The sequence below is a fragment of the Falco cherrug genome, chromosome 3, assembly GCF_023634085.1.
Source record: "Falco cherrug isolate bFalChe1 chromosome 3, bFalChe1.pri, whole genome shotgun sequence".
NCBI lineage: Eukaryota > Metazoa > Chordata > Aves > Falconiformes > Falconidae > Falco > Falco cherrug.
Window position 1 is genome coordinate 72,505,319 of NC_073699.1, and position 18,006 is coordinate 72,523,324.

Below are 18,006 nucleotides of genomic sequence, written 5' to 3' on the forward strand. Positions count from 1 at the left end.
TTTCAGACACAGAAAATGACTCAACATGCTGAAGGCTAGCCAACTGTTCTGCAAAAATGTTACCCAACACCCAGTGTAGTGAGGAAGGTAGATAGGGACAGTACTAATTCAATGTGTCACAAGTATCCAAAAAAAAAGAAAAAAGTGCCAAGAAAGATTTTAAATTTCTGATTGTTTAAAATATTTTTTCTGTCTGAAATTAAGAACTAAACCCAGTTGTTTTCATACTGAACAGAAGCAAGAATGCTTCAGTTGGCCCAAAGGCACTCAGAAGAAAGCCAAATAAATGAAGAGCTAACGTCACAAAACTGCTGGGAGAGGTAGTGGGCATGTTGTCCCTTCTTTGTTCAATACCCAGTCAGTGCAGATACTCACCTGGGGCCAAGGGACCCAGATTCAATTCTTTCTGCCTGAAGTGAAATGAACCTATGTTTTCCTCCTCCCAAGACAACACATTAACCACCACTACAAGGTAGTGTGAAGGGACCACCAAATCTCTTCAACTGATGCCATTCTATTTTGCATAAATAATTAAAATTCACTGGTACCCTGAGTCGCAGCTAACAAGGTCTTTTCATAGCATGCATCCTTCCTCCAGCTAACTTTGTCCCAGGCTCAGTGAATATTTTCAAGTGAGAACAAAACCAACTGCAATGACAAAGGGAGACCCATTCTGGATCTCTTTTACCAGGAGAGGGGGGACCTGGGTTCAGTCTCCTGCCCCAAATCAATCGATGAGTGTATCTGAACATGGACCTTTCACCTCTTCAGCGAGCAGCCTAACCAACAAAACACAGCATGTTCTGGCCTACTTTACTCCAAATTGTTCATAAAATTAACCAAAGAATCCCCACATCTGTCAGTTGGCTGCCAATCTCTTCCAGACCACGTCAGTAATGTTTACAAGGGATTTTAATGGGGATTTTTGCATCCAATTGGGAAATACTGGAAAAAAAAAAAATCCCAACAGCATTCAAACATTTCTAAAACTGCTCCAAAACCAAAAGTCAGACACGGACTAAATTACTGTCATCTGTCTCCTATAAGAACTGCATAGCAGTTCTGAGGCAAGCAACGTTTGGTTTGCAGCGAGCAGCTGTAGTGGAATAACAGGCTGGGTAACAAATACGGAAGCAGAAGCAAACAGAGCTGGGGAAAAAGTGTGATGCAGCCTCAGGAAGAAGAGTTTCAGAAGAAAGTCACTAGTGAAGGTAAGAAGAGGCAGTGTCTGAGCAGAAAATTGTTCCTTCAGACACTGCTCCAAAAGGAAACAAAGGTGAGAATGGCCATGTGCTAGCAGCAGCCCAGGAATTACTTACAGCATCTTATTAAAGGGGAGGAAGATGCCCCCACTTCACTCAATACAGGGGGAGCTAGCTCCTGATTTTTTTTGAACATAACTGGTATGTTTAACTACACGGTGATACCATTGATTGTTTCCCACAAAATCACACTGTCATGCAGCTGTACAAGGTTTCTGATATTTTGAAACTCAGCCCCCTCAGTATGAACTGCAACGCTTTTTTAATACAAGCAAAGCTTAAAAGCAAAATGGCTTTTCCTTGTCTGTATGTATCTAAATCTCACATTTTTCGTTCTACATGTATTCTTGCTAGGAGTATCAAAGACAGAATTAAGATAATTTTATTTTTTTTAATCCTTGGAAGAAAGTTAAGATGTGTTCAAATATAGGAACACTTCTACTAATATCAGCTGTGCTACATTTCCTCTTTGAATATACAGCTTTAAACAGAAATATGCAAAATATTTGATTAAAACGTATCATAATGCAACCATCATATATTTTAGGCAACATATTTGACCAAGGATAAAGTGATAACTAGATGTTGCAGACACCTTTTTTTTTTTTTTCTGCATTCTTTTCTTCAGTAAGACATTTATTGTGAATGGGCATGTCCAGAAGCAAAATACAGGTGAAATAGCCTTCTAAATACTACACTATAGTACTGGCAATAAGTGAAAAATTATATAGGTCAAATCTGAAAGAACAACATTGGTCAAATGCACACTACAACCTATTCCTACACAAATTCTGGTCTGAGATGGTCAGATGACACTGCAACATTAAAGCTTATTTTTAAGTTGTCATGATTTTTCTTTCATTTGTATACAACAACCATGTACATACATCTGACACACACATATAGTAAAAAAGAAAGACCAAAAGTAAGTATAACTGGGGTTTGGTACTCACCTCCTTCTCCTGACCCAGAGCCATTATCTGAAAAAGAAACAGAGGGGGAAAAAAAAAAAAAAAAAAAAAAGAAAGCAAATGAAAATATTGTTCCAGGAGCAGCTGTTTGTTCAGGAACTTGTCAATGTAAAACATTACACAGGTGTTACATTTCATGAGCCAGGTGTAAAAACAAACATCTCACATAAAGTCTGGCATCCTTTAATACAGTTTGTCCATGCTTACTGTGCCCTACTCTCTCTCACCTCTGTCAAGATATTTTTAGTCAAGGAACAGCATCATTCAATACTGACAATTAAATTGCTTTCATAGCCTTTTTTCAACTGTTAGAAATTCAACTTTGTCAAACCCAATAGAGATTAAAAGTAGAGTCTGATTTTTGGATATTTTTTTTTTCCTCTCTGGCCCTGGGAGTGGTACATGAAGGAGTAATATATGAATCTCCTGACTGCATAAGTACCTCCAGAAGACAACTAATCCTCAAAGTAGTTGGCTTAAGTCATGCAATGACAAAATAGCTCCCCTCAGCTGAGTTAATCACTTTGTATAACGAGGCTGTCCTGGCTTCAGCTGGGATGGAGTTATCTTTCTTCTCAGTAGCTGGTGCAGCACTGTGTTTTGGCTCTGATGTGAGAACAATGTTGATAGCACACTGATGGTTTTAGTTGTTGCTGGGCGATGTTTGTGCTAAGTTGAAGACTTTTCAGTTCCTTGGGCCCTGCCAGCGAGAGGGCTGGGGGGGGGCACAAGAAACTGGGAGGGGACCCAGGCAGGACAGGTGACCCGAAACAGCCAAAGGGATATTCCATTCCATGGGACGTCATGCTTGGTAAATAAATTTGGGGGGTTAGCTGGGGCCTGGGGATTGCTGCTCGGGGACTGGCTGGTTATCAGTCAGCGGGTGGTGAGGAGCTGTACTGTGTATCACTTATTTTCCTTTCTCCTTTTTCCTTTGGATTTTATCCATCCTGCTACCTTTCCTTTATAACTGTTATTGTTGTTATTGTTATTATTATTGTTCTTTCCTTTTTATTCTGTTTAAATTGTTAACTTGTTCTTATCTCAACCCTCCAGTTTTACATTCCTTTCCGATTCCCCTCCCCACCCCTCTGGGTCGGGGGGAGTGAGTGAGTGGCTGCGTGGTGCTGGGTTGCCGGCCAGGGTTAAACCACAACAGACGCTCTAACAGCATAGTTATTTCACTGACATTAGACTGACCGGACTAGCATCTGATGGGTGACAGCTTGTGGCTGCATCCCCTTTGCATTAGCAGTTCAAGTGTCAGCAGGACTTGAGCTTCCTCACCACCCCAGGCCAACAAACTCCACTTCGAGCATTACGGAACCAGCTAGGGATTTCGTTTGGGGATGTGCATCCCGCTGGGCAGCACTGCACACAGCGTCTTTAGCTAGCACAGCAGTAAAGACAAGCCCTTAAACACGCTCTCTGAGTCACAAACCTCCCTTGGTCTTTCTTGTTCAAAGGTGGTGGAGAGGAGAGGATGGCAACTACTGTCAGTGAATTATTCCCCACCCCCATTAGCTGGAAGATGAGGAGAGGAGCAGAGCACACGCTCAGCTCATCCCACACCTCTCCTTTCATGCCTGCTTTGGTGACAGAGAAGGCATCTGAATTCATTTCCACAGATCTGAAAGAAGGAGACCAGACAGAGAGAGGAGCTGGGTTCTTACTTCCACATATAAGCTTGTTCGCATCAGAGGAAAAGCCAAACCCTCCGTTTGCTCAGTTCCCTCCCCCTCTTTTCTTTAAGCAGCTATACTTCTAAGAATAATTTCCTCTAGTGTGTGGATGAAAGTGTGAAATTCCACGTTACTGGGACACTTCACACATTAAAAATAATCTGTCACATGGAGTATCAGGAATAGAGAGGGTTTTTTTCCCGCACCTAAATTTTCCTTTCTTTCCTCCTATACCAATATTCTGTATCTAATAGACTGAGCTTATTACCTTACATGAATGTGAAAACAGAAGGACTCCTGTTTCATTGATATTGACCCACTTTACCGACAAAGCAATCCCATATCCAATGTCACTTTCGAGTCACTGAGAAATATGCCTTATGATGCAGTATTGCTTCATTAAGACATTTGAAGGAGTATAATTTACTTATATGAGGAAAATATACAGGCTTATTTGTAGTGGTGAAATTGTGTCAAAAGCTGTTCTGGGGGAGAGAAGGCTGACATACAAACTCGAGCAAGTTCAACTTGTAATTCATGTAAAAAACAAAGCCTAAAATGTCTCAAAAAACTTGGCTCATTCCACGTTTTTATTTCTAATTCCCACACTGACTGCTTTCCCCGGCTCGTTCAGCCCTGAGGTGAGGAACACCGCACAGTTCCAGCTTGAGGGCTCCAGTTACGCCACGAAGTGCGTATGCTGTGTGGCAGGGCAGGTACCATCACACAGACAGGACGAGCTGTAACGAGAGCCACATAAATGATAGAGTTGATGCTCAGATCACACGTCTCTGTAGATCATTGGCTTGATACACGAGGTCCACGGGTAAGTCTGTCTCCACTTGGCAGGACATCATAGTAATGAGATAGATCCATTCCTGTTTCTCTGGGCTTTCAGGTCTCAAGAAACCTTAAAAAACCTGTCATCCTCTATAACACTGCACTGCTTTCAACCTTTCACTGGGAGCTCCTGTCTCCCCTCTGAGCCTGGGAGCTGTGCTAGGACTCTTGTCTCCAGGGTAACCATGCTAAACTGAGCCCGTGCTCCTGCTTTTTTCTGAGCCTTGGCTAGATTTTCCCAAGCAGCTGCTGGTTAAAAAAAGTAGTTTTTTGCAAGCTCACTTGGACAAGTGGCCCTGCTCTTTTCAGGCCCTTAACCAATTCAGGATTTTTCAAAGTGCTCTCCATGCACCAAAACCTGGCAAGAAAATGCCCAAACAAGTGAGGAACCTGGGGAGAAACAGCATCCCCCACCGACACAGGTCAGTAATTAGAGTGAGTGACTGACCTCTCTTTTTACTTAAGCCACCCTCTTCCAAACAGACTAATAAAAATATGCTTATACACAAATGCATGTGCCTTCTGCTGCAAGCTGCTTTTATCTGTGAAGGGGTTTCTTTATAAAATACATAAAGAAGCGCCTGGATCAGACACAGCATACGAACACTCTAAGCAGTAGGCTACAGTCAGAATCCCATTTTTATTTGGTACTCTCTGAAACAGAAGCCATTTCTGTACCATGGATCTGCTTTGTTGCGGAGGCAGAAGGTATAGTCCCCAAACCAAATGAGCCTGCAGCCTCTCTCATTCAGGAGGGATGCCTTTTAACACAAACTAGCATGAAAACTGAACCCATCTCTTCCCCATTTAAGGCAACAACTCCAACCTGCTAAGTACAAACAGGAGGACAAATAGGCCACTGACAAATTTTAAGCAAGCAGACCCTGCGGCTTGATTCGCATGAGGCAGGTGATCCAGCCAGCACCTCAAGAGCAAACCTATCCGATCCTGCACACAGAGAGCCAGGCCAAGATATGCCAAAACACTATGCCTTCTTTAGATCTGCGTAAGAAACAGATCAGCAGCTATTGTTGTGGGCAGAACAGAACACCTCTTGACACATTCAAGGTAAAACTGTACACCATTCTTCAGGAAACAAAGCCAAAAAAATGATGTATTTGCAGAATTTAGGTATTGCAAGGCTCAGCTGTTGGCTGAGAAGGGATTTCCAGCATCTGAACTTTGGCACGAAGAGTTATTATATTCTTTATACCCATGTCCTGGATTTTCCCCTAAGCCTTTGGGATACAGCTGTGCTTTTTCCAGTGCAAAGACAGTATGTGTCACTTCTTTGCATTAAGCAGAAACTGGTCTTCCCACACCAGCACTCTAGAAACTTCGCTGAGCAAGTCCTGGATCACATTAACCCTTTTATTCAATTGACTTTGGTTACTCATCTTACGAGACAGAACTGGAAGACAGAAAGGGCAGCTGCTATCTCAGCTCCTACTTCCCTGTTAGCCTGGATTTCCTGGTTAACAGAGCTAACAAAGCAGTCCTCTCCATGGTGGGACAGGGCAAGCTTACTGCAGCTTAATCCTAGGTACACAAGAGTGCCTATAAGTAAAGTCTGGATAAAAATCAAGAACTTGCTACCAAAGAAGACCACCCTGATCTACAGTTGACACTAGACATAGCAATGAGAGCAACATTGAATTGCACAGGCAGAGTTTTTAACTTTCCCTCTTTCCTCAGTGTGGTGTAACTCTTCACCAGCTCCTACAGCATCTCCAAGCAGCTGTGCAAGGACCAGCACTTTGGAAGTGATCTGAAATCATCACAGCCTACTTCAAGCCATCGGCCAGACCAAAGACCATAGCAGGCTCCAGCTTCCCACTGCTGGCAGCAGAGCAGAGCTCATGCTGCTGCACAAAAGCAGTTTCTGGAGGAGCACACCAGCTCAGCCAGCCTGTGCTCCCAGCAGCAACAGCTCAGCCCTCCTCCTGCTGGGTTTGTGCCCCCAGCCTCCAGCAGCAGGGTTGCCTGCTAGCAATTACCCATGGTTTTGATATGGCAGCAGAAGCTTTTGGGGAGGAATCCTGACAAATGCTGACAAGCCTAATTGACAGCAGCTGCAACGTCTCCAGCAGCTGGAGAAAGGCTTTTAACCTCCGCGTTGCCAGGCATGTGGAGGGAATGTCCATTTGCCTTGATGTCTTTAGGGGAAAAGTGGTTGCTGTCACTTGATCCTAGTAGCCATTTCCTGCTTAATTCTGCTATGAATAAAAATAATATCCAGCACATGTTGATGACATATGTCTGGGTAACCTATTTCTTTGCTTCCAAACATTTCCTAATGACAGAATGTTGATGCTGTACTGTCGCAAACTGATCTCTCAGGCTGGACAGGAAAGCTCCTGTATTGCACTGAAGCTGGAAGTAAGGGTCTCCATCAGGTCTCAGAATGAATGGATGTTTTTATAGCAGGTTTTCACATTTGTTATGGCTTTATTGCAAGAGCATAAAGAGTTATTTCTGCACCTTCTTAATCTAGAAGTGAGTTGCCTAGATTTTCTTCCTTAACTCCCTCAGAAGGATTAAATTGAGCTTATTATATTTCTTTTCTGAACAATGTGTGCATCTAATTATGTTTCACTGTAAGCCTCCCAGAAAAAAAAAAAAAAAAAAAAAAAAGCATTTACTGTAAAACCCTGTGCATTCAAATTCAGGGTGAGAGTTTTCTTAGTTCAGTCTGAAGAATGCTAAGTTAAAGCTACTCCTAAGAGAATAATTTCTTAAATCTAACAGAGATATGGTGTTTGGTTCTAGTTCTACAAATAGCTTTTTTTTTTTCCCACTTATAGAAATCCCAACAGAAAGCGATCAACTGTGCCTTCCAAATATATAGAGTACACTGAGAATCTATAAATACAATATATCAAGTACTACTTCATTGTGTGGTTATATTTTCATGTGCATATGATATAAATCTGGCAGCAGTCAAAATCGTGGCTGTATGTGTGGGCTAACAGGAACACATATTCTTAGAAATAAATCATAAAGGTCTATTTCTTATTTACTAAATTAAAATATTTTATTTAAACTAATAAAAGACTAAATTCACCAACAAAAGGAGCAATCAAGGGACTCAGACTCCTCAATGCTCTGAGCACCCTGACTGCCCTCTCTTCCTGGTTTCTTAAAACTGTTTAGCAAGTCAGTTCAAGATAACTTCTAGTAGAGGATGGCATAACATGAATTCAGTGTAACGTCACCCTTTTTGAACCAATCAAGGCTTCTGGTCAGCAGCAAGACCACTGATGGGATGAGTTTGGCAGGAGTCCTGGTATAGATGTTCCCAACCCCTTCCCTGATGGGTGGTCCTGTCTCTGCATTTGGTTGTGGGCTGAACTGCAAATGGGAAACTGATAACGGTAAGAAATTAAAAAAAAAAAACCACGAAAAACAGGAGAAGGCTGGACATTGCTTTCATCTTGTTCACTACATAATCCCACAGAACAAGGAGGAGAAGTTGTGGAAGATGGGCAGTGCTTACAGCAAGGACTTTGCTTCACAGCCCATCTAGGCACGGGCCAGATGATTCTTTTATGAATGCAAAAGGCCAGGTTAGATGTAGACCAAAATTGTTTATAGTTTGATTTAACCCATCATTTCTCAAAGGTATGTTGTGGTATTAGGCAAAGAGAACACTAAAGCTGCATTTCACTCATTTTCCTAGTTTCTTTGTATATTGTGACGTGGGGCTACATGTATTGTCTAAAACTCACAGACCCCTGTCATCCACACCTTGTGCCAGGGGTAATTAGGCATAGAAACACCTCCATAAATCCAGGTATTTGAAAAAAACACAATGTCCCTTCTTTGAAAAATGGGCTTTGACAATGTTAAGATCTGCATATGCAGTCCTGAAAACTTCAGCCATACATTCTCTTACATTTCTCTAAATCAGCATTTTTAATCTCTAAACTTGTATTTTGTTCATTCATATAGCACCTATGACTTTTTTTAACATTGCTTATTTTAGGATCTTGCAAGTCTGACAGCACGCAGACAAAGGAAATAAATATGCTGTTAAATCATCCATGACCATAAAAAATTGATCAAAATGTTACCTGCCAAGAAATAGGTCTGACTAAATTGGTCAGTATAGTCTGTTCCCATGCCATAGCTTCGAAGCGTATCAATCCCTAGCAAACTGGAAGCATTTCATTCTTGTATGAGATGCAGAAGTCTGATGTACTTTAAATAATAAATAGTTTTTACAACACTATGTAGGAATTTCATCCTATTGTCTCAGGTGCGTCCCACCAGGATGAAGCTTTGCTTTGAAAAAAAATCAAAACTCTGATAGAAAACCAGTGGATCTATACTTATCTCCTGATTTCCCAGAACAAAGAATTTTCATAGCAAATTTAGAGGCTCTCAGTGAAAATTAATGGGGGTCTATAAAGGATTTTTTTTTTTTAATTTGGGCATTTGATTCTCCATTATATGTGTTACAGATCAAGAGTACAAATATATTGACACCTCAACGATTCATGACACCAGGCAGGGCATGGAGCGGTTCCAGATGATGGCTTTCATCATCCAATATTCTCACGCTAGCCAGGGTGCATCAGACACTTAGGGAAGCAGCAGGTACCGTTCTGCTAGAGCTCCACCAAAGCACTTTAAATTGCAGCAGTGTAAATGCAGTATGCAGTCTGAATCGCATCCTCAGGTTCATAAATGTGTTTTCAGTACTTTCTGGTCATTTGTGCCTCAGCACATGTCTTGATCTATTATACTGAGTGCTAAAAATTATACATTTTATGTAGGACTTAAAGAAAAGGAGAAAAAGGTTAAAAAAAAAATCATCCTAGACTAGCTGAGTGACACAGTAATTAGCTGCCAGCAACCTGAGGCTGAGAAGAATCCATTTTTTGTTTCAAAGTGTCTTTTTCTAAATAAGCTGGAATGCATACAAAAATAAACATTTTTTGTTGTTCCAAAAACATTACCCTAGTATTTCCTTTCAGTGAGGGAGAGAAGCTTTCATGGTGCAAGTATGTTTCTTAAAATAATTTAGGCATGAAACTAAACTAAACTAAAATAAATTTACTTATATACCCTCTGTTCAAACCTTCATACTTCTTGGTGGTTGTTATAGGAATATGCAATGTTGCAGCACTCTCCAAACTATCAAGCTACAACAAGGTCTTTTACCATCTCATACCAACATACTCTTCATGCCAGTCCCTCTGCTGCCTTCTCCTAGTCTCTCCTCACCCAGGCTGCACATTCTCTCTCTCTGCTTCTTCCTCCTCTCTCTTCCCCGGCTGCTTCCTCTTCCTTGGCTGCCCAACCCCTTAACAGAACCCACCACAGCTGCACCTTGTCTACATCGGCCAACCCACCGCCCCTGAAGCCAGCCCACAGCTGTATATTATCAATGTTAAGTAACCCAGCTTCATTCCTCTACAATGCGAGTGCTCTGAAACTGTATGAATTTTTTTCCTCTTTCCGTAGCTTCTGGAGATAATTTGGAGGTGGGAGATTGGGAAAGAAGGTAGATTCAGTCATCTGCCTGAGGTATGCCAGAATTAATGCAGCCGAGCTGGGCACAAAACACAAGTTTCCTTCAATGTTACGACCAACATCATAGTTTGTTTTGGACCTTAGCAAACAACTCCAGATCTCAGTACAGGTCTGTGCTGCAGTCAAAGACATTAAGGCAGCTCATGTAAAAGACAGCCACACTGCATTTCAATGAGGTAGCTCTGGGACTGGCAGCAGCAAGGACATGGCCTAGGTACACTGCCCCTATATTTACCCTAATTTCCAGATAGGATGTTGCAGCTACCAGTGAGTTCCAGGTTGCTACCTCTAAATTGTCATCGATAACTAGACTACCTGAAATAAAGCTAGCTGGGAGTGTGAACTTGACCCGTACTCACGTGTTTGGCTGCCATATAGATGTGACCTTGCTTAGGTTAATCCAAGTAACTATTGCGTATCAAAAGATGAGAGATGTCCCACAACATAATTTTTTTTGGTGTTATTTATGTACCAAAGAATGCAATTGTTGATGCTACTGAATCATTTAATTTAATTATGAGAAAGCCATCTGTGTGTCTGTTCTCACCAGCTTTGAATCTGCCCAGAGGTTCAGAATGCCTCTGGTGGCTAAAGTGTCTGTGTCCAAGAACATGTTACAGTATTCAAGGCAGTGAAAACCTGTCCCATGTATTTTAAGCATATGGAAAAACCTGTGTTTTAAGTGTGTGGAAAGACAGAAAAGGCCAGTCTCACATCAGAAATGTGAGGTACAATGATTTTTTAAGAGTTGCGCATACCTTCAATATAACGACCCAAAGTGAAATTGGTCAAAGGTGATGCCTTGGATATAGGTAGAGTGGCAGTCAGGCTGATCAGTGTCACTTGCTGAATGTCACACTAATTCTGTACATCTAAAAAACGAGCCCTAAAAAAATTACTAATTTGGAGTCTGCTCCAAATTTGTTGTAAGCCTTTTGATGTGTATCAAGGCTCCTCTATACGTATAACAGAAGCATTCCCAAACTATTTTCTCTTTTATTTCTACTTTTATTTTTTTTATATGCTAACAGGTTACTAAATAAACATTTATTTAGTAACCTGTTAGCATATCAGAAACTGTATCAGATTTCTTCTCTATAAAAATATTCCATTGTTGAAGAGGACTTGCGGTTTCCTCATCATTTCATTCTACGAAAAGCATCAAAATTAAAATGTCTGGAATTAAGGGCAAAACTAAAGAGCTAACCATGTAACATTGTTCATTAGTGACACAAAGTGATGTTTTACAAACCAGAATAACAAGGTCCTCTTGATACTACTGTTATCTCTTTCTGATGTTTGCAAGCAGCTCTCCTGAGGAAGCATTCATTTTGGTAAGTGTCTCCATTTGATCCACAAACGGGAATATAGTTCGTGTGACACTGAAAAAGAAATTATAAAATAACTCAGTCATACAAAAGAATGTGATTAATCTCAGCTGCATATTAATATACAGGAAGATAGTTGTGTAGATATGAATTACTAGCACTAACTTAAAACTCTGTGCACTAAAGGAAGACTTAAAATATATTAGTTTCTCAATATCCCTGTATGTATTCCTTTTGGATCACTGAAATAATAGTCCAACTCCGTACGGGCTCAACATAGGAATTCAGTAGGAAAGATTAAAAGAACAAAATAACTATGGTGGGACTTAGTATATGTCTAGAGGGAATATAGCAAGTGTCTAGAAGTATTTGAAGGATAAACACTGAGGAAGGAGAAAACTTCTTCAAGTTAATACAAGAATGTATGACTAGGCACAGGGGGATGAAACAGCAAAGGAAAATATAAGGTGAGCAGTGCTTAAGGGGAGATTTGCTGATCTTTTTGGTCATAGAATGATCTTTCAAGGGAGATGGAAAACAATCACCATCCCCATTAAATTCATGAGCATCATGAGTCTGTTTTTCTTGGTCAACAACTATAATAATGTTTTTGTATGACTATACTGAAAAATTTTCAGCTCAAAGTCAGTAGCTTTGGTACATTTAATAAAAAGGAAGGAAGAAAGGAAATTTATCATTCCAAATGACTTTGTCAGGAGCAGCCTGTATTTCTCTATTTTCTTATATTCTAAGAAACGTGGATGACATAATCCTTGTACATATCACGTGCATAAAAACGCTGAGAAACACACTAGGACCACCAATCTCCCTAACACCTGTGAGTGCCACACTGTTCCCTGCTGAACTGGAGATGCAAACCCCACTTCACTGCTGGACAAGAAGACATGCCCTGTTCGGGGTGTAATGGTAACGGTAATTCCAGACACCTTTTGCATCTTCAAAACCCCAAGGCAAAAAAACCAAACAACAAGAAGCAATGAACAAAAATGCACAGACAAGCCACCAAACTTCTGAGCCATATAAAGTGTATGATTAAACTGGTACAGTTCATCCAGTGAGAGTTCACATAGAAATAGCAACATCAGTTAAGCTAAACTGCCCCAAAAGGACGAGTTTCTTCTCCAAATTCCAAATGACAAATTTCTGCCACAACAGTTTCCTTGTGCTTTGGCGTGCCCAAACTGCAAAATGCTCATTTTTTAAAACATAATTTTGAAGGGAATTATCCTCCCTCCTTTGTCATTCTGCCAGAGGTGACCAACTGAGAATGAACTAAGCATGCACAGACAGAAATAAATTATGCTGCCAGCTCTGAAAATTATTTCTAACTTTTGCAATACTTTCCCATAGTGCATAGTCTCAGACAGTCAACCACAGCCATCAGTCCTGTCACATCTCATACCGAACAGTGACTCCTAGGGAATAATTAAACAGGTGACTCTTGAGGGGGACAATACTTTCCAACAGATAATTCTGTATTCAATCTTAAAGTTGCTGTAAGATGCTTTAAAGTTGCAGGTTTCTGTCCTGAGGACAGAAAATGAGAGGCCTTTTGTGCAGTTTGGTAAGCCTTTAGTGATTTGGCACGTATAGCCAAAAGTTCTCATGCAAACGTCCTTTAGGAGTAGAGTTGTTTCTTATGAGGAAATCCTCTAATAGCTCGAATTACTCAAATGGGAGATAGGGAATGCATTCCAGGGAGAGCAGGCTGATATCCCCGCATCTTCCTTTCAGCACGTGTTTGCTGAACCACTGTACACAAATGTGTCTAATCCCTTTTCATAGCCTTGCAAGGTCAGAATAAAAATCAGCTAGCTATGAGATAGTCATGCATGTAGAGAACCTAACAGTTTGGGCTGGTGTTTGTTCCCTGGGATATTTCGGTGCTGCTACTTGCAGACAAATTATTAAGGTTGAGAGTTACGGGAAGAATTCAACCTGCTATGTCTGAAAAAGACAGTACCTTTTCCTCATCTTTAGACTTCTTTCCTTAGAGTATAGGATAAATTTTTCAAGAAGTACGAGTAAACTTGTAAGTAGCTTAACAATAAATCTGGTTTTAAAAACGGGCTCCTCGAGACCAAGTATATAGGCTAGTTCCTTTTTTAGTCTTCATGACCTGGATATTAGGAAGTTGTAAAATTTACCACCTACAGAAAATAAATGAAACCTCTGCTTAGCCCAGGGCTGACTTTCTTTTCCTTTTTTTAAATCACTACTGGGTTTTGATCTTATTATTTTTCATAAATAAAAGTTACAGACAGAGTGAAGGCTGATGACTAAACATGTTCTAAGAATTTTTTTCTCCCTTTAAAAGGCAGTTGGATCCCATTGTTCTTGTGGGATGTAAGCTGCAGGACACCTCCAGCAAAGGTACCCACCTGAACACTACATCAACTGCCCGCTCTGAAACGCTGGAATCCCAAAATCACATACACACTTACTTACTATTCTCTCTCCCTTTGTTTTATTATTTATTGGAAACAGAACATATGATTATCTTTGAAACACTGAAGGATAGCCCACTCCAGCGTTGGTTGATAACACTGCCACTTCTTCCAGTTTTATCAGGAGTCTCATAATATTTGATATGTTTGTCCTGGCTATAAATTGTATAAAAAATGAACCTCAGTATTCTCTTTTCTCTAAAAAGTCAGGAGCAGGAAGGGGGAAGGATTGCCATAACAATTATAAAAACTAAAGACTCACAAACCAAGGAAGGATATTACACTTGCTATTTACTACTTTTTAAATGTTCAGAGGATATTTTTATAAAATTTCCATACTTTTTTTTTTTTCCTGAGTGGGAGTAATTCATTATTTTCATTCATAATCTTTATGATCACCAGTGATGCTGTTATTATCTGATTTTCAAAATGCCTTAAAATCTTCCAGGGTCTAATGTACCATATTTGGCCACCAGCAGAGCAGGGAAGAATCCTTTCCTCCAAATAATGGGTATGAGAGTAAGCAATCCATAATAAGTACTGCATTTAAATTAGAAAGCTTCATCTGGTGTATGTGACAACACATGGCTGCCATGCCCCAGGTCACCTCCCCCCCAGCCTCAGGTCTTGGGGCAGGGTGAGGAAGGTGGGGAGGCAGAGGTGTCACCCAGCACTCCCCACCTCTGCTCGTGCTGGGCACAGGGACCGTGGCTGCCGGCACATGAAATCCCTCCATTCCTTCCCACGTCAGCCTGTGCTGCTGCCTGACTTACCAAAACCATGTGGGGACCTAACACAAAGCTACACTTCCCACTTGCTTCCTGAGCACTCCTTGGTGACGTTCAGTCACATACCATCCCAACCAGTGCCATTAAAAGAAGTTAAGGTCAGACTATATAAGGCTGTAGATGAGCAACATTTTTGAAGTGGTGATTCTACAAATACTTCAATACACCTGAAGGATTGGTCAGAAACAGCAAACAAAAAGGTGAGCGGCCCTTACCTGGAACTGACACGCACATTTCAAGCTGTCCCCCTCTTCCTTGCACACTCCTCCATATTTACACGACGATTCATCACACACTCTTACGTCAGATTCCCTTACATTTAACTCTGCAAAACAAATAGTAAAAGGAGACAGAAAAGAAATTGCAAGGTGAGTAATTTTAGGGAATGCCTTGTCCGTAAACCCACTGAGTGCTCCTGCTCATAAAGAAATTAGAAGGAAAGGGCTGGATCTCTTTCCAGGGCTGCCCTGTGTTGGCTCCATCCTGCTCCCCAGGGGCAGGTGCCGCTCCCAGAGGCAGCTTTGCCTGGTTGTCCCAGTGGCTGTGACTAGATGCCACTTCACCAAACAAACAGATACAGTGTAGGCACGTTTACACTGCCCAGATTCCCTTCCATGCCCCTGCTGCTGGGGATGCTCCCAGTACAAAACCTTCCTCCACAGAAGCTGTGTCCAGCCGGAATCAGGATCTTTACATGAGCCATAACCCATGTTTCTCACCCGCTGCCTCCTTTTGCCTTAGTCACAACAAAGGTCCTGAAGAAGAAGAAAAGCTAAAATCTCTTCTCTGACTGGTTTTCCAGTCTCTGCCTTGCCCATACCACTATCCTTCAGACTAAGGATAAACTGAAATATGTTTAAACTAGTATAATTTACTTGCACTATAGGAGCCAGAGTAATGAACCAGAGCCCTCTGTCTTAACTGTTGCATAAAAGTCTGAGGCACAAATGCAGCTCCTGGCTCAGTAAGCTTGCAGCAGGGGTACAGCTGGCAAAAGGGAAACCAAGGGACTATGTACATCAACTGCATAGGCACTAGCTCCAGAACAAAGGTTGCTTAAATAGCTCCAAGCTTTTGGGGGCATCACATCCAAGGGTAGTTTTAAAGGAGAACAAATATATCCTTTTGAAAGAAGTATTTGGTTTGAACTATCTATAGAAGAGAGAGCAAGGGAAGGCACCAGAGGGATGATGGAAGTGGTCAGTGTCAGCCTAAATGTGATCTTGGCAGGCTGTGTGGGAACAGTGCTATTACTGTTGATTGCAACAAAAAGGTGAAAATAACACCAAGGGATCTAGTAAACTCCCCTGCCACAGTTTGAGGCTGCACTGATATCAGAGGATATCATTCAAAGCTGTCTGTGCTTTGGCTCAAGTCAGAAACCTCCAGGACTCTATAGCAATATGACAGACTAAAGAGATTTATTGACAATGGTGCGCTTTAAAATAATATCTGAGACTTTTAATAAGCAAGCCGTATCCAGATAACTGGCTTAAAGAAAGCGCTGAATCCCAGCTATTCAGACATGGGGAAAGGTAGGTCAAATGCAGAAGAAAATAATGCCACTTGCAGTCTCAAATAAGCAGTCACCCTCCTGCTCACAGCAGTGTCAGCACTCTGGCATGACAGTGACAGACACCCTGGAAATGTGCTCCTGTGGGTTTGCGTAACAGTATACACCCACACAGATAGTTTATATAAATAAATATATATTCATATAATAATTTCTGTAGTAAATTATGCTGTCCTATGCTTTTATATTTAATATAGCATAATTACATTTTTTTCATAGCGCTAAAGTTACAGAAATACAGCTCAACAGAAAGTCCAGTTACGATCAACGTATTTTGTCAACTGTGAGAAAAAATTGAAAAAAATACTCATTTTTTTTTCCTATACGCTCATTATTCCTGAAGGCATAAATGAGGAGGGCAATATGTGTAGCAGCGGGCAGTTAGGTATCCTCGTTGCCATCACAACCCTGTGCACGTGTTCACTAACGTTATTCTTAATGTCGCCATTTATCAATGTGACTGCTGCATTGTAGGGACCAAGTTAATGTGACAGAACATTGCAGCTTTTCAATTTAGTGTGTTCATAACTTGCTCCTGAAGGAAATGTGCCTTTCTTTCTCCTCATGAAGACCTGTTCCATGAAGATGAAGAAACTATCAAGATTAATTAAGGGGAAATCATTGTCGTATCTGAAAGAAGGATCCACCTTTAATTTATATCACATTTGAGAAAATGCAATTTGTAAAAGAGAGTAACCAGACAAATTACAGTGTGCACAGCTTTCAAAATCCTGTTTTCATCAGCTCAGGAAACTACAGAGATGTGAATACCCCTTCTCAACCCTCAGCTGAGCTCACAGGGCTTGGCGCTTCGCAGCATCTTACCCAACCAGCAGGAGAAATCCCTTGGCAGCTGCAACTCATGCTTGAAATCCTGAGGGTCTACACGATGTCCAACTGCCCAAGCAGCACAGCACAGACTTTCCTCCAACCTCTGTTGTTCCCCAGTGTGAAGGGGGCACACAACCACCCAGGAACAAACCTCTTCACCACAGCAGGGGGCAAGGGACCTCACTTTCCTGCATGGGAGGGGAAGGATGCAGGGGAGGTCAGAAACAGCCCCCAGTTGACAGTTCAGTATTGAGGCTGAACCAGAGATGTGCTTGTTCCTAACTTAGCTATTGCTCTGACTGCAAAACCAGTGGGAAAGAGAAAGATTTCTGAGGAAAACAATTACAGGACATGTAAAGATGGGGATGGGGAAGCAGCCCTTGTGAGCACTCCTTAGCCAAGAAACCAAGACTTCATTTTTTAAACAAAATCCATAGGAGGAAGGAATTGATGACAGAAAGCACACTGTTTCAATGGTTACTTAATTTTAGGAGTGGACTGTTTTTCTTCCCACATAAATGATAAATACTGATGATAAGCTTTTTTGCACGAGGTGAACATTGAGCAGGAAAGGTCATTCAGAAGCCAGGAGCCAATGCCATTTTCCAAAGCTGTGCAAAAGACAAGATACTCTGATGACTGGCACTTTAACATTGATAGATGAACTTTATTCTATTTCAGGATGTCATCTAATTCCTGCTTCCATTCAGTGGCAAATTCCAGCA

The 18,006-nt window shown here is 41.2% G+C and overlaps 1 protein-coding gene across 2 annotated transcripts in view; it reads right to left on the bottom strand.

The window, feature by feature from the left end:
- Window positions 1-18,006, bottom strand: part of TMEFF1 (transmembrane protein with EGF like and two follistatin like domains 1) — a 130,645-nt gene that overhangs the window by 41,528 nt on the left and 71,111 nt on the right. For both annotated transcript variants that reach the window (XM_055706314.1, XM_055706313.1), the window contains exons 2-4: window positions 15,093-15,202; window positions 11,546-11,675; window positions 2,216-2,242 (exon numbers count right to left, since the gene is read on the bottom strand). In XM_055706314.1, coding sequence (XP_055562289.1) covers window positions 2,216-2,242; window positions 11,546-11,675; window positions 15,093-15,202 — 267 coding nt within the window. The remainder of the gene's footprint in view (window positions 1-2,215; window positions 2,243-11,545; window positions 11,676-15,092; window positions 15,203-18,006) is intronic.